Here is a 16,563-nt window from a genome sequence, read left to right as displayed (position 1 = left end):
CATCCCACTCATGACCTACTGCCCTTTACATCCTCAAGAATTAATAACAACTTCTAAATGTTGATTTTTCTTGTCTTTTTTCTTGGCAGACTGTGAAAAGGCAACAATATCGATTTAGTGTAATCATGAATGAACTCCAGGCCACAGATAATGTTCCATATATGACTATGTTGCTGAGTGTCATCAACGCTATCATTTTGGGAAGTGAGGAACTGATACCTCGTACTCATCTGCGGAATGAATTCATAGGTAACTATTCCTTGTATAATTCAGCTGCTTACCATCCAGCCCATCCGTAGTAATTTACGTATAGAGTATTTTCCTTACATGAAAAGCACAACATAGCTGCTTCCAGATCCAAATAGAAAATCTTTCCCGAAACATACAGAGAAATATCAATTCAATATCCTGCCATTGTAAAGGATTCCCTCTTTTGATTCAAAAGGTTTTCAGTAATTCCAGACGCCACTGCTGCGACCTATTAACTGCCTTAGTAACTGCTGAAAAAGTGTCAGATTATTGGAACAGGTCATTAATAAAATTGGAATCCCAGGAATGCCATGAGTAATTTTCTCAATGTCTATTTAGTTTGGTTTTGAGGTACAGCATGGTAACAGGCCCTATGGTCCACCGCGTCTGTGCTGAGCAATGATCACCCGTTCACCAGTTCTGCGTTATCCCAGTTTCACATCCTACACTCTAGGCGCAATTTACAGAAGCCAATTAACCTATTAACCTGCATGTCTTTGGGATGTGGGAGGAAATCAGAGCACCCGGAGAAAACCCATGTGGTCACAGGAAGAACGTACAAACTCCATAGACAGCACCCATAGCCAGGATTGAACCCAGGTCTTTGGCTCTGTAAGGCAGTGAAGGGCCTGTCCTACTTAGGCGATTTTAAGGCGACTGCCGGCGACTAGGCTGTCACCGACAGTTCGCCGGGGTGTCGCGGACATGATCGTGAGGAGGCTTCCAAAAATCGTAGTGGATCTCGGCGCGTCGCTGAGAAATCATCCGGTTTGAAATTTCTCGGCGACAGCTGGCTTGTCGGCAGGTATCGTTGCTTATTGTGGGTGCTGTCGCATGCTGTCCCCAGGTTTGCAAGGTTGTCGCCTGTACTTTATCATGAAATCTCATTCAAAGATTCTAGTCGCATTCATTTTGACCGTTAAAATCAAACGCTGACACACGCACCTTTTACTTTTCATTCATTTATTTAGATCAATGAGGCAAGCACATCCACAGGCATTTCACTACGTTTATTAAAGGCCAAAGCTCACACATAGACAGACACTACTAACACAAAGATAAACTGAGTTTTACTGCTATGCTGTTTGTAGGGGGTATGCACACCTGACCATAAAGGACAGTGACGTGTGAAATGGCCTGGCCGGACCTTGCTGTCCTTATGGTCAGGTGTGCCATGCCCCCTACAAACAGCATAGCATTGATCTAAATAAATGAATGAAAAGTGTTCTCATCGCGCAGCGCGTGTGTCAGCGTTTGATTTTAATGGTCAAAACGAATGCGACTAGAATCTTTGAATGAGATGTCATAATAAGGTACTTAGAAATTCAATAAATTCCGACACCTATTTTTTTTAAATCGCCTAAATCAACTTTATTCAAAAACACTATATTACAATGAAAGATGGAAAACTGCATGCATCGCGGACTCCACCCACAATCCACACCTGGCTGTTGCAGCTGCTTTTCAGTTGACAGTTTAGACCACAGGTGTCATGCTCGGAGGCGCCCTTAACGTGTGAAATGGTGTGGCCGGACCTTGCTGTTCTTATGGTCAGGTGTGCATACCCCTTACAAACAGCATAGCAGCAAAACTCAGTTTATCTTTGTAGTAGTAGTGTCTGTCTGTGTGTGAGCTTTGGCCCTTAATAAATGTAGTGAAATGCCTGTGGATGTGCTTGCCTCATTGATCTAAATAAATGAATGAAAAGTGTTCTCATAGCGCAGCGTGTGTGTCAGCGTTTGATTTTAGTGGTCAAAATGAATGCGACTAGAATCTTTGAATGAGATGTCATGATAAAGTACTTAGAAATTCAATAAATTCCGACACCTATTTCTTTAAAAATCACGAAAATCAACTTTATTCAAAAACAATATATTCCTATGAAAGATGGATAACTGCATGCCAAAATCTTTTTTTTTAAACGGACACTTCACACGAATGCAAAATATACCTAGAACTTTCACTGGACCTTGCTGTCGGTTTGTTCACGTGTGAGTTGTGCTTGTGACACCTCCACATAAGTGCAGGTTTTCGTTGGTTGTCTTGCTTGCCGTGGTCCCTGTCGTAGTGGACGTCCTAGGTAGCGAAGACTGAGTCGCCGGTTGTGGTCAGCTTGCCGTCGTCTATGTGGTAGGTTGTCTTAGCTTGTCGCGGGCATTGTCGTGGTCATTGGGTTAATTTAGGGTTAATTTTTTCAGCGATCTGCTACGACTTTGACAGTCGCCGGCAGTCACCTAAAAAATCGCCTAAGTGGGACAGGCCTTAACTCTACCACTGTAGCACTGTCACGCCCATTCATTTGGAAAAAATGGACATTTCAATGTTTTACCAACTTGAACTTAATTCAATTAGTTATATAGAGTCACACAGTGTGGAAACAGGCCCTTTGGCCCAACTTGCCCAAGCCAACCAACATGCCCCATTTACACCTGCCTGCATTTGGCCAATATCCCTCTAAACCTATCCTATCCATGTACCTGTCCAAATATTTCTGAAATGTTGCGATAGTACCTGCCTCAACTATCTCCTTCAGCAACTCATTTCCATACCCCTACCACCTTTTGTATAAAAAAGGTTATCACTCAGGTTCCTATTTTATATGTACAAATGGCTATGAGATATCTGAGAGAATACTGTTCTTCCCTACACTTATAATTCTTAACATATTTCCTTACCAATATAATTTTAGAAAGCATAGGACCAACGAAAAGAACACAAAACATTTCCTTTATGGTTGTCATTTAATACGAACATCCATCCTAGATTATGCTATTCTGCCCGAAACTGTTTTCGTTATGATTCTTATAAAGTTGTTTGAGATTCTAAGCAATTACAGACTTGATTCATGCACTTTCATTGGTAATTCTCCTTAAAGGGGCACATTTTTAGTTCATTAAAGTTACCTTTCAAAACTACAAAATGCAAGTCAAAACAATCCCTTCACATTTTGCTTGGAAAATAATGAATAAAGAAAATGCAGTATTGCACTAATTTCATTATGGTTGCCTCAAAAACCATTAATATAAGACAAGAGAAAATAATGCCACTTTAAATTTAAAAAGACAAACATTTGATGAAATGAATGTCACCTGCTAAGTTTCACCTGCCTTGTTCTGAAAGGCTTTGAGTTGGAGCTATATTTGTGCACAAGGTAATCTTGTTTACTTCAAAAATAAAGCATAAATTGAATATTTGATGCATTCAAAATCTCTTTTTTTTCTACTTCAATAGTTAAGTCTAGTTTTTTTTTAAAGAGGCTCCCTTTTAGGTAATTATTTCATTTGCTTTTAACAACAAGTAACTTCAGGCTAAGTCTATTTTTACACCTGCATTATATAGAATAATGGTCTTTAAAACTACAGACTATATTATGTGTGATACCATTTGTTGAAGCCAAATAACATTATTAAATTATTGATTTTAGGTCTCCATCTATTGGATATACTGCCATCATTAAGGTATGGTTTATTCATGTAGATTACCCAGTTTAAATAGATTTAACATAATGTTTCCTAAATTTATGCTCAGATTTCTTGATTGTTATGTACTTTTTGAAGAATATTGTAGATTATGGTTTTTATTTTGGTGAAAAATCTAAATGTGTTAATTTTACTCTTGCATTGCTTAAGTCTTAAGAGACATTACTTAAGAGAAAGGAATTACCTGATTGAGTTATACTGGCATTTTGTTCAAGGGAAATGCCCAAACGTAATCTGTATCATGATGTATTCCTTAAGGGAAAAAGATGATGAAGATTTATTAGTCCAATGTTTAACCTTTGAGGACACTAAAGGAGATGATGATGAAGAGTTAATGAAACTCTATGATGGCATTGATATGAATAGCCATCAAGAGGTCTTTACAGCATTGTTTAACAAAGTAAGTGCATGGTTTGTGTTGGTACTATTTCAGAATTTTAAATGTTTCATTAGTCCAATTTTAGAGTGAGCCATTGAGACAAGTGTCCGATGTTCTGCTACGAATGGCACAGAGTAATATTCATGTTTTTCAGTAAAATGACTCAAGCATAACTGTCCTTGTGTTCTGAGAACCTTTTTAAAGTTAAACCTATTGATCTAAACATAGCACAAAAAGTAAGGAAATTTGTGCTTGGTAGATTATTTCTTTGTTGTAACAATGCTTCTTGGCAATAAATCTTATACCGTTGGAAAGCCTGTTTATTTCCCTTTTAAATGGTGCCACATTTGTAAGGAACATGCATTTGTCGGATGAGCAGCAGAGCTGAGTATATGGGTTGCGCCCATGAAAAATTTGCCAAATCTTCTCTGCCAATGCCAAACAGCTTATTCTGCCATTGACTCTTGTTCGGTGTTGTTTGGTGGATTGGATGATTGAAGTCTGAAGAAACAAGACATATTGGCAATTTAACAATTTATTCATTTAATAAACAGGAGCCACAGTATCGTGTGGAAGAACCATACACAGCCATAACAGCCTGGCACCTCCTCCTCATGCTGGTCACCAGCCTGGTCACACACTGTTGTGGGATGGCATCCCATTCTTGTCAGCACCTGGGAGTACCAGAAGCTCAAAACAAGAGTCAATAGCAACAGCAGAATAAGCTGTTTGGCATTGGCAGAGAAGATTTGGCAAAATTTTCATGGGCGCAGCCCATATACTCAGCTCTGCTGCTCATCCCACAAATGCATGTTCCTTACAAATGTGGCACCATTTAAAAGGGAAATAAACAGGCTTTCCAACGGTATAAGATTTATTGCCAAGAAGCATTGTTACAACAAAGAAATAATCTACCAAACACAAATTTCCTTACTTTTTGTGCTATGTTTATTTATGGTCCAGCAAAATTTAATCAAGGTCAAAATTTATCAAAGGTTATGAAAGAGTAAAATATAAGGGATTATCTCCAGTGGGGTGTCTGTTTGAAAGATGTTCATGATTAAACAAAAAGCTACTGTAAAATGTAGACCAAGTTATTCAAAATATTTAAGATAGGAAATTATATTGAAGTATTGGAAATTTTATCAGAGGAGGTGTGACAGAGAAAAAGATAAAAACACAAGGAATCTTGAGTAAAACAAAATGTTGGAGTAACTCAGTGGGTCAGGCAGAATCTCTGGAGGAAGTGAATAAGTGACAGTTTGGGTCAGGACCCTTCTTCAGACTGATTGTTGTAAGGGAGAGAAAGCTGGAAAAGAGGTGGGGGGCAGAACAAAGCCTGGCAAGTGATGGGTGGGAAGACACAAAGTGGAGTAACTCAGCAGGTCAGGCAGAATACCAGGAGTACATGGATAGGTGACGTTTTCAGTTGGAACCGATCTTCAGCCTAACTGTAGTAAGAGTTAGAAAGATGGAAATGATGTGAGGGTGGGACAAAGCCTGGTAATTGATAAGTGGATTCAGGTGAGGGTGGATTCTGATTAGAAAAGGGTAGCTTTGATGTGGCGTAGTGTTTTGAAATGATGGTCTTCTGCATTTAACTTTCTTTGATTCCAGTTGCCAGTACATTTCCCTTTGTCTCCAACTCTAGGTGAGCAGTTTGCCAGTCTCCACTCATCTGCTGTCCATTCTCCAAGGTCTCCTGCAGCTGGACCCATCCAACAGCAGTAGTCCCCTGATCTGGGGGGCACTGGAGGTTTTGGTGAATAGAGCTGTCCTAGTTGCTGATGACGGTAAGGGATTATTTTCCGCCCAAGTATACTGGGACATATTTTATTGTTGGACATCTGTATATCCCAGGATGGCAGATCAAAACTGAACAAAACCTTACTGTTATTGCTGCTATTTGCGACAGTTAATCATGCCGGTCCAAATGTGGCAAGGAAATAGGGGCAAGGACTTCCAAAACCACAAACAGTTTCCTGTGGAAATCCTGCAATTGAACTTAACTGTAGAAACAAGGATTAAAATTGAGTTTAACTGATGTCAACTACTGTCTGACTTTGAAATTCCCCTAGAGTCCAGTGTGAGAGTAGAAAGTGCTTTTGTTGCATTTTTAATGTTTAAATTTGCAATAGAATTAATAGTTTTAGTATGAGTAGGTGACGTTTTGGGTCAAGATCCTTCTTGGGTTGAGACAGAGTCTGAAGAAGGGTCTCGACCCGAAACATCACCTATCCACGTTCTCCAGTGATGCTGCCTGACCCGAGTTCCTCTAGTATTTTGATTCTTTCCTTGGTAAACTAGCATTTGCAGTTCCTTGTTTCTACTTTCTGAATACGTTTAGTAGTTAGTTGAATGTTTCTGATGATCAGAAACAAGGTTGTTCATAGCTTTGACAGCTAAGTCAACCACGGTTTTGACGTTCAGCTACCCCAGTTATTTAATTTTCATTTGTCTCTCTCTCCCTCCTCTTAACTCCGCCTGACCTCACCCCATCCCATGCATTGCTTTTACATTTTGGAAGACCTATCATGCAGGAGCTTGTTTTGGGGAGATGCAACTAACTGCCACCAATTCCTTCCCAACCCAATTTATCGCAAACCTCACCCCTTCAGTCCCAGGTTCTCTGCAGGTTTGGGTTGGGAAATAGCAATAGGTGAGCGTGAACCTTTTCTAGAGGTCAGCAAATGGAGAGGGTGGCTAATGTATTGACATCATAGTAGTAGAACACAAAGCGCTGGAATAACTCAGTGAGTCAGGCAGCAGCTCTGGAGAACATGGATAGGTGATGTTTCAGGTCAGGACTCTTATTTAGACTGAAGAAGGGTCTTGACATGAAATGTCACCTGTTCATGTTCTCCAGAGAAGCTGCCTGAATCGCTGAGTTACTCAAGCACTTTGTGTCCTTTTTTGTAAACCAGCATCTGCAGTTCCTTATTTCTACATTTTTACTTCATAATAGGTTGGATCATTTAGATTTGGTCAGCTTGTCACCCCTCTCCCTCCCACACCTGCGCTGGATACAGATAGCCTACCTCGCTACCTACCCAGCACTCCCTTGGTTGTCTGGATGGAAACTAGACTACTGGTGTCACCAGGAATGCCCCTGATAATATTTGCCAGATAACAAAACTGGGGAAAATTCACTATTGTGTAAACATTATGAAAACTAAAGTGAATAATTTAAAGGGACTGAGCAAGACTGTGTCTGTTGCTGTGGTAATAGGCAGTGAAACAAGCAGACAGGTTCAGCTCCTGAGTCAGGCAGTAAGTCTAAGTCTAGAATTCCTGCATTTCATGGCACACTTGCTTTAATCACAGACTGACATATTAACTCCACCCCTCAAGAACGGTGAGAAATAAAAAGCAGAAAATTATTGACCATTCAGTCTAACCCCTGCTGTTGGGAAAATGCTGGAATCCAATGTGAAGTTAATAGGGCATTTTGAAAATCATAGTTAAGTGAGAGAGCAAGAAGTTTGCAGATGAAGTATAGTGCAGGAAAATAAGAGGTTAACCACTTTAAGGAGAAAAAAAGAATGAGGAAGCAGATCATTTAAACATACTAAGATGACTATGTTGTGGTACCTGGAGTTTACATCTGGAGTGAAATGCATAAAGTTTGCATTCAGGTACGTATTTAGATGTAAAGGCTAATGTAATGTAGGCTTTGATTACAAAGAGTATGGAGTGTAAAAGTAGGGAAAGTTTGATGCAAATTTACAGAACACGAGAGAAACCAAACCAGGAGCACTCCAGATGGCTTTAAGTTCCATTATTAAGGAATAGTAAGCATTCACAATGGCGGAGGGAGGTTTCATTTAAATCAACCATTTCATCCCAGGAGTAAATTGCGAATAAGGTTTGAGAAGATTGGGTCTATGCACTTTGGAGTTTGGGTGAAAGAGAGGTGATCTTATTGAAGCATTCTGATTGCAAGATTTTGAGGATGTTCTCTCGAGTGGCAGTATCGAGATGTAGGGGGGGGATAGTTTCCGGATGGTTGGTCATCCATTTAACATGGAGATGGTGAGGAAGTTCTTCCCTTAAAAAGTCGTGAATCTGTGGAATTCTATACTGCAGAGAGATGTGAAGGTGGGTCATTCAGGTTATCCACTTTGGTGGTAAGAATAGGAAGGCAGAGTATTATCTGAATGATGTCAAGTTAGGAACAGGGGACGTACAACGGGATCTGGGTGTCCTAGTGCATCAGTCACTGAAAGGAAGCATGCAGGTACAGCAGGCAGTGAAGAAAACCAATGGAATGTTGGCCTTCATAACAAGAGGAGTTGAGTATAGGAGCAAAGAGGTCCTTCTGCAGTTGTACAGAGAGAGCTAGATAGAGCTCTTAAGGATAGCTGAGTCGGGGGGTATGGGGAGAAGGCAGGGACGGGGTACTGATTGAGAATGATCAGCCATGATCATATTGAATGGCGGTGCTGGCTCAAAGGGCTGAATGGCCTCCTCCTGCACCTATTGTCTATTGTCTATTGACTATTCAATGCTGTCAAGACTGGGATTCAGATGCATTTGAAGCACAAACAAATTGAAGGGGATGTGGGGAGAGAATGTGATTGTGGTGTTGGGTCGGCCATGATCTCAATGAATGGTGTAGCAGGCCTGATGACCAATTGGCCTACCCCTCATGACTGGGGAGGCTAAATGTGATGCCTGATATGTGCATCCAGGAAGGTTATTGCCATTGATTCTTGGTGAACCTATTTCATGGGTCTACATCAGAAGTAGGAATAGAAGCTAAACAATTATCCTCATCCAGAAAGGTCGGCATTGGAAGAGTTGGGATGAAGACCCTCTTTCTGTGCTGTGCAATTCTATCACTCCAAAGGGATAAACCTTCCTGGAATCTTCTCTCGTTGTTCTCCACATCCATCTTTTGGCCTACACTTGTTTGGACAGTTGCCCCAAAATTCATGCCCATTGACATTCAGTGTTCAAGTAGTATAAGCTAATAGCTACGATATATGGAAACATGGGAAGGTGGGGGAAGACTTGCAAAATAATAAGCTGTCATCTAACGTAACTGAAGTTATTGACTTGTTGCAAAAAGATTTAGCAACATAATTGTAAGGAGGTAAACGTTGATCAATGGAAAACTTTTCTTCACAGCAAATGAAGATGAAGACATTGGTCCAGTCATGGAAAGGCTTGTATTAGTTAATAAGTTTAAAAAAGAGCAGCCAGTGAAGAAAAATGCAAGTAAAAGGACTGTTGATATAGCTGTACAAACAGAATTATCAATGCCTATCACAGCAGCTGACATAAAGCAGAAGTCTGGCTCGTTGAGGCCACTGTCAGCTGGTGAGGTGCTGCCGCTTGCATCTGCTCAACTTCCAATCCCAAATGTTGCTGATGCCACAATGGCATCTCCACCCAGTATTCTGCCCAGTACCAGTGTGCCACCTCCCCCTCCTCTCCACGGGGCTGGTGGAATTCCCCCTTCACCCCCTTCTCTACCTAGTGGAGTGCCCCCGCCTCCGCCTCCGCCTCCTCTACCTGGGACTACTGGAATGCCACCTCCTCCCCCTCCTCTCCCCGGTTGTGTGCCTCCTCCTGCCCCTCCTCTCCCCGGTTGTACACCACCTCCTCCCCCTCCTCTCCCCGGTTGTACACCACCTCCTCCCCCTCCTCTCCCCGGTTGTACACCTCCTCCTCCCCCTCCTCTCCCCGGTTGTATGCCCCCGCATCCCCCTCCACCACCTCCTCTCCCTGGTAGTATCCCACCACCACCACCACCACTACCCTCGGGGCTTTTCAACAATGAGGCACCCATTGTGGCTTCGCGAACTGCTAATCAACTGCATTCCTACGCTCCACATCACCGACGTATTCATCAACCGAAATTGCAGATGAAGAAATTGAACTGGCAGAAAATCCCTTCACGAATGACCCCAGGTATGTTCGAGTGTGAGTATTCTCAAAATGACTTGCTGTGCAATCTTGAAGGGCAGTGGATATCGTTTTGTAGAATTTAATGTGAAATGGGTAGGAAAGCAATGGAGAGAGTACATTATTGCTTCAGCTAACTGGTGATGGTAGGCAAGTAGATTTTGTGTTTAATCGGTAGCAATTTCGACAGTGGCGTAGAAAATTAATATTCACCTTTCAATCAAAAGCATTGAATGGCTGTCCTGTTCATCTGCATTACAAGAGCCAGCTGCACTTTAAATCAAGGGCAACACAGTGGCGCAGTCTGTACGGAGTTTGTACATTTTCCACGTGACCACGTGGATTTTCTCCGGGTGCTCCCGTTTCCTCCCACACTGCAAAGATGTGCGTTTGTAGATTCATTGGCTTAAGTAAAAATTGTAAATTGTCCGTAGTGTATCGTGTACTGCTAGCGTGGACTCGGTGGGCCAAAGGGCCTGTTCCCGGGCTGCATCTCTAAAACTAATCTATCATGGAATGGAGGGATATAGATCATGTGTAGACAGTGATTAGTTTATCTTCTATACTTTGGTGAATCAAGTGCTTGTTCAGAATCTTGGCATCCTGTTCAGTGCAGACATTGTGGGCAAAGGGCTTGTTCCTGGGCTGCAGTGTTCTAAGATTTGAGTCCCCTGTGTGACAACACCCTAAAGAGCTGCTGATCACAATTTGAGCTCTCGTATTGTGCCATCACTGTGTTCTTGAGTTCGACACAAAATGCTGGAATAACTAGGTTGGTCAGGCAGCCTCCCTGGCCTGCTGAGTTACTCCAGCACTTTATGTCATTTTTTTTGTAAACCAGCATCTGCAGCTCCTGGTTTCAAAAAAGATTTGTTAGAATACCAGGAATTTTGAGTACAATGATAAACTAAAGAATCCATGGTGTGCTTTGAAACAGGCAAGTTGGAAAATAAATTTGATGGTGTATAAAATATCATGACTGGTTTAAAGTGGATAAACAACAAAAAAAAGCTCCCATTAAAAGATGTTGTAAGGACATTTAAAGTGATTGGCAAAAGGTCTAGGGATGGCTGGAGAAAGTGTGGTGGATACAGGTTCAATTGCGATTATCTGAAGGGGATTAACATTAATGGTTAAAGAATGTAAAAGCTGCAATGAAAGAGCTAAGAAATTGAATGGGCCACATGCCTCTCCAATGTGCTGTTACATAGTTAACTGATTAAAAGGCTTACTTTGCTGAAGCATGCCCATGGTTCCAAAAGACCCCCACATGTTGATCAACTTTGTGCAACTGGCGGAGTTTCAAAATCATGAGAGGTATTTTACCTCTGGGAGGAAGGCAAACTTCTTGATTAGTAAGGGTGTCAAAGGGTATGGGTTGAAGGCAGGAACTGGCGTGGAGAGGGAAAGATAGATCAGCCATGATTGAATGGAGGAGTAGACTCCATGGGCTGAATAACTTGGATGAAGGGATTAAAAGTACCATTAGCAAATTTGCAGATGATACAAAGCTGGGTGGTAGTGCGAGTTGTGTGGAAGATGCTATGAGTTTGCAGGGTGACTTGGACAGGCTGTATGAGTGGGCGGATGCATGGCAGATGCAGTTTAATGTGGATAAGTGTGAGGTTATCCACTTTGGTGGTAAGAATAAGAAGGCAGATTATTATCTGAATGGTGTCAAGTTATGAAAAGGGGACGTACAACGTGATCTGGGTGTCTTAGTGCATCAGTCACTGAAAGGAAGCATGCAGGTACAGCAGGCAGTGAAGAAAGCCAATGGAATGTTGGCCTTCATAACAAGAGGAGTTGAGTATAGGAGCAAAGAGGTCCTTCTGCAGTTGTATAGGGCCCTAGTGAGACCGCACCTGGAGTACTGTGTGCAAATTTGAGGAAGGATAAGGAATGGCCTACTCCTGCAGCTATTGTCTCTTGAATGGCCTAAATCTGCTCTTATGACTTATGAAGATGAAATGGGAAGGGTGGTACCACAGTGGGATGGGTGTGGTGGAGATGATGGGTTGGTGGTGGTGGGCAAGTTGTCCATGAATTTATTTGGCAGTAGTTTCAATACTGTTTCGGGAGATTAGTAGAAAAGTTGCTTGCCATTTTGTTTAGTGAATTTTATGGGAGATATATTTTTTATAAGATAAAGTAACTAGCATTAAGAGAACATGCATTATTTTCTCAATCTTTCAATTCTGCCCAGTGGGAATAGGAAAATCTTGATTTTCTTCTCCTTTTTTTACTCTATTTTCTTACTCAGAGACTAATTCTTTATGGTCATCCATCCACCAAACTGCTGACCCATCTTTGAATCCTAATTATACCAGTATTGAACAACTCTTCTGCTTTCCTGTGGCAGACCCAAAGAAGAAAGAGGAGAAAGTTAGAAAAAATGAACCTAAGGAGGTAAATAAAATGTTCAAAATCAATTTTAAAAAAAGGATGTTAGAAGTGGCCTCAAGAAGGTGACGTAAATTTACTGAACTTGTTGCGGGAACAAAGGAAGAATCAAGATAATGATTTAAGGATGTTATTTCTGACAGATCACATTCCTAGACTCGAGGAAAAGCCTTAATCTGAACATATTCTTAAAGCAATTCAGATGGTGAGTTAAGTTAAAAGTAACTGTTACTAATATGTAGTTAATTGTATACTGTCTCTGTACTACTATACACGTACAGTATAAGTATCTAAGATGCTTATCTAACATGTATCTAAGTGCTTATGAAAAGTGTACTGGACTATACACAATGAATTTCACTGTTTCCTTGGTTCATGTGACAATAAAGTTACATTGAACCATTAATTGTGCCGATAATGTTTCCAATATTAAGTAATTTTTAGTTGGCTTAGGGTCTTGTTATGGTCATACAGCACAGAAGTAGACCGTTCAGTCCAACTTGCCCATGCTGACCAAGGTATCCCCTCTACACTTGTCCCACCTGCCCACATTTGGGTCATATCCCTCTAAGCCTTTCCTATCCATGTACCTGTCCAAATGTCTTTTAAATGTTTGTCTATTTACTGTAGACCAGCTGAGTGCTTGTGGTTCCCTACGGAAATGTTGGCCAAAGCCAGCAGCTCAGTTCAGCCTCTTAAGTGCTCGCTAAAAGTTTGATGCTTGGAACTATTTCCTTTCTCAGTTTTAATGTAATAATGGTTCCATTTGCAATGTTCTGCTAGTTCTCATGAAGAAGTGGGTGGCATGATCAAAACTGGGGACCGATCCAAATTTGATGTGGAGTCTTTGAAGCAACTCCAGAAACTACTGCCAGAGAATCATGAGGCAAGTATGGAAGATGGTAAATACCAGCTTTTAGTGAGTCCATTTTCATAATTCATAACAATTTTATTTATTTGTTGATCTCCAGATAGAAAATATAAAGGCCTATAAAGGAGAAAAGGAAAAATTAGCGAGTGCTGATCATTTCTACCTTGTGCTCCTCGGTATTCCATGGTATGTGTCATGATGTCACCTGTGTGTACGGTTTCATGCTTCTGTAAATTTCTGTTATGTAGCTTGGATATACATGATATACATTTGTTAATTATTCATCTAACTTTACTTATCTAGAAGTGTCATGCAACTCAATATTGCCATTAGAAACTGGTCATCAATCATGGGAAATTATTTAAAAAGCACTCCGAATCTTAAAAATGTGATGCCACCAGTCAATGGAACTACACAGGAAAGGGAATTTCATGAAATTATCAAGAAAAAGAGAAAAGGGCAGGAGGGAAGAACCTGTGTAGGAATGACCTGCAGATGCTGGTTTATACCTAAGATAGACATGCATTGCTGGAGCAAACTCAGCGGGTCAGGCAGCTTCTCTGGAGAAAAGGAATAGGTGACGTTTCGGGTCAGAACCCACAAAATGCTAGAGTAACCACCGGGTGGTGCCAGCCTGCCTCACCAACAGTCTGTCGGTCCATTCCTCCTTTGTTGTTTGACAGTTTGTGTTAAATGTATGTTTTAGTGTTCTTTAGCTTATTTTATGTGGAGGGGGTGGTTGGCAGAGACTTTTTATAATCTCTTGCCTCGACGGAGGTGCATTTTTTGGGGGGGGGGGTCCGTATTGTGTCTTCGTCCGCACTGGGGCCTAACATCGTGGAGTTGGCGGCCTTTGCAGGAGACTGACTTCGAGAGCTCCAACCGCTGGAGCCTGCGGACAACATCGTGGAGCTCGCGATCCCTGTCAGGGATCGACCTTGTAGCCCCAACTGCGGGAGCCTGCGGACTTTAACATCGTGGTTGGATACCGGTTTCGGGAGCTCCAAGCCGCGAGAGTTTCGATCACCCCAACTATGGATGGTTCGACTGCCCCGACCGCGGGAGAATAAAGAGGAAGGAGATTGGACTTTATTGCCTTCCATCACAGTGAAGAATGTGGGAAATCCGCTGTGGTGAATGTTTATGTTAACTTTTATGTAATTGTGTGTCTTGTTGCGTTTTTTTAGTATGGCTGTATGGTAAGTGAAATGTCACTGTACCTTAATTGGTACATGTGACAATAAACTGACCTTGACCTTAGGTCAGGCAGACAGGGTTCCGACCTGAAACGTCACCTATTGTTTTTCTTCAGAGATGCTGCCTGACCCACTGAGTTACTCTAGCATTTTGTGTCTATCTTCGAGAGACTAAGCTAATGTGCATAAACAACTAACTGTGGAAAAAGTAACAACGTTGCAATTTGTTTAAACTTTATCTCTAAATCTATATTAAAGTCCCTGCTCAAATCTCTACCATGTTCCAATTCTTACTGAATTTAGGGCAAATTTTAACTTTTGTTATTTATAGTGAAACTCTATTCATGAATATAAAGAATAGCTTTACCCACACCTTTTTAATTACTAAAAGCTAAATGAAAATGTACTTCATAAGTATTTCTTGTACTTTTGTTATGCTTGATGTATGGCATGCTGAAAATATCAACAGAAAAGCAACACGTAAATAGCCCCAATGTTAGGCGGCCCGATACCACTAGATATTAGCTGGAAGTTCCATTAAAAGTTAGTCTTATTATCATATTATTCCATATGGATCAGAGATTTTATTTTCACAAATGTCAGGTCATTTTGAATTGTATTATTTCTTTAAAATGCAATAAATATTTATAAAGTGAAATTAATGACATATTGATTGGTCTCTATAACAATATGGTTTGCACATCTCAGTTTATAATTTTGGCACCTGTTCAATCCATTTTACTAATGAATTAGCCAAATAGAGCAAAATCAAAATATTGTATTTCATTGTTCACATACGCATCAATTATGTTGATTGTAGTAATGTTTCCTTCATTCAACCAGATCTGAAATAATGTGTTCCTGACATTTTCTACATGCTTTGTTTTAATTTTTAGTTCCTTACCAAACAGCTTTACTTTTAAATGTCAACCTAACCAAAAAGAGTTAATGTAGTTATAACTCTTTCATTGCTATCCAGTATTGTCTTGGTTTTTTTTCTGTCATTGTTCTTGGTAGCTTTCAATAGTTTCTAATGCTACATTTTCTTGAGTCTTTGACAAATTCTGTTCAATTTAACACTCAAAGCCCCATTCTCTATTGATTGCTCCACCACAGCTACCAGCTCAGGATTAACTGCATGTTTCTATGTGAAGAGGCCACTGTTACCCTGCAAATGCTCTGTCCGAGAGCAGAATTAATTAAAACTGCTTGTCAAGGTAAATCAAATGGAGTATGTCAATAAATATGGCTCTGCTTGGATTGTTGTATGCAACTGCAGAATTGTTTATAGAGGTGTATAAGATCATGAGAGGACTAGATAGGGTAAATGCACATAGCCTTTTACCCAGAGCAGTGGAATCCAGGATCAGAGGGCATGGGTTTAAGGTGAGGAGGGAAAGATTTAATAGGAACTTGAGGGACAACTTTTCCCTCAGAGGGTTGTGGGTATATGAAATGAGCTGTCAGAGGAGGTAGTTCAGGCCAGTAATATCGCAACTTTTAAAAAACATTTGGACAACTACGTGGGTTTAGAGGGATATACCTGTATGCCTCAAGCAGGCAGGTGGGACTAGTGCAGATAGGGCTTGTTGGTCATTGTGGGCAAATTGAGCCGAAGGGCCTGTTTCTAGGATGTAATGACTCTTAATCTATGACTAAGCAACAAACAGTTGAGCAACATTGTGACTCATCAGAGATTAGAAAACTAATCATCATTCAGATGATTTTCAATGCAGTTTAATCTCGCAAGTTGTGTTGACCTGTTAAGGCATTTCTATAATCGTATGCTGCTCATTCTTTATAACAATCCTTGTTTTGAGGTCTCCAATAATGGGTCTTTTATGCCTGGTAATGCTGAGGTTCTTGCAATGTGCCTCAAATAATGCTCCATTCATCAAGTTTGCTTAAAAGTAATATTATCTCTGTTATCTCTGCTAAATTGTTTTTCTTTCACATAACTAATATTATACCTTGTATTTATTTAAATATAACTAGAATTATATTTTCAGTCAGCTGCTAATTATATTGATTTTTCAAAATGGGTTTTCTTTGGGTGCTCCAGATTCTTCCCACATC

The 16,563-nt window shown here is 40.7% G+C and overlaps 1 protein-coding gene and 1 long non-coding RNA gene across 3 annotated transcripts in view; one reads left to right on the top strand and one right to left on the bottom strand.

The window, feature by feature from the left end:
* LOC144597299 (uncharacterized) overlaps positions 1-16,563 on the bottom strand; it is a 162,412-nt gene that overhangs the window by 120,197 nt on the left and 25,652 nt on the right. The gene's annotated exons all lie outside the window — the stretch shown is intronic.
* Positions 1-16,563, top strand: part of LOC144597298 (inverted formin-2) — a 76,147-nt gene that overhangs the window by 38,993 nt on the left and 20,591 nt on the right. For both annotated transcript variants that reach the window (XM_078406476.1, XM_078406475.1), the window contains exons 4-13: positions 90-249; positions 3,674-3,707; positions 3,987-4,128; positions 5,759-5,900; positions 9,238-10,023; positions 12,281-12,426; positions 12,564-12,625; positions 13,204-13,306; positions 13,392-13,477; positions 15,604-15,704. In XM_078406476.1, the coding sequence (XP_078262602.1) occupies positions 90-249; positions 3,674-3,707; positions 3,987-4,128; positions 5,759-5,900; positions 9,238-10,023; positions 12,281-12,426; positions 12,564-12,625; positions 13,204-13,306; positions 13,392-13,477; positions 15,604-15,704 (1,762 nt within the window). The remainder of the gene's footprint in view (positions 1-89; positions 250-3,673; positions 3,708-3,986; positions 4,129-5,758; positions 5,901-9,237; positions 10,024-12,280; positions 12,427-12,563; positions 12,626-13,203; positions 13,307-13,391; positions 13,478-15,603; positions 15,705-16,563) is intronic.

Source organism: Rhinoraja longicauda, chromosome 10 (genome assembly GCF_053455715.1).
Source record: "Rhinoraja longicauda isolate Sanriku21f chromosome 10, sRhiLon1.1, whole genome shotgun sequence".
NCBI classification, from domain to species: Eukaryota; Metazoa; Chordata; class Chondrichthyes; order Rajiformes; family Arhynchobatidae; genus Rhinoraja; species Rhinoraja longicauda.
Note: the sequence above shows the minus strand (reverse complement) of the source record. Positions and strands in the feature narration are given on the sequence as shown.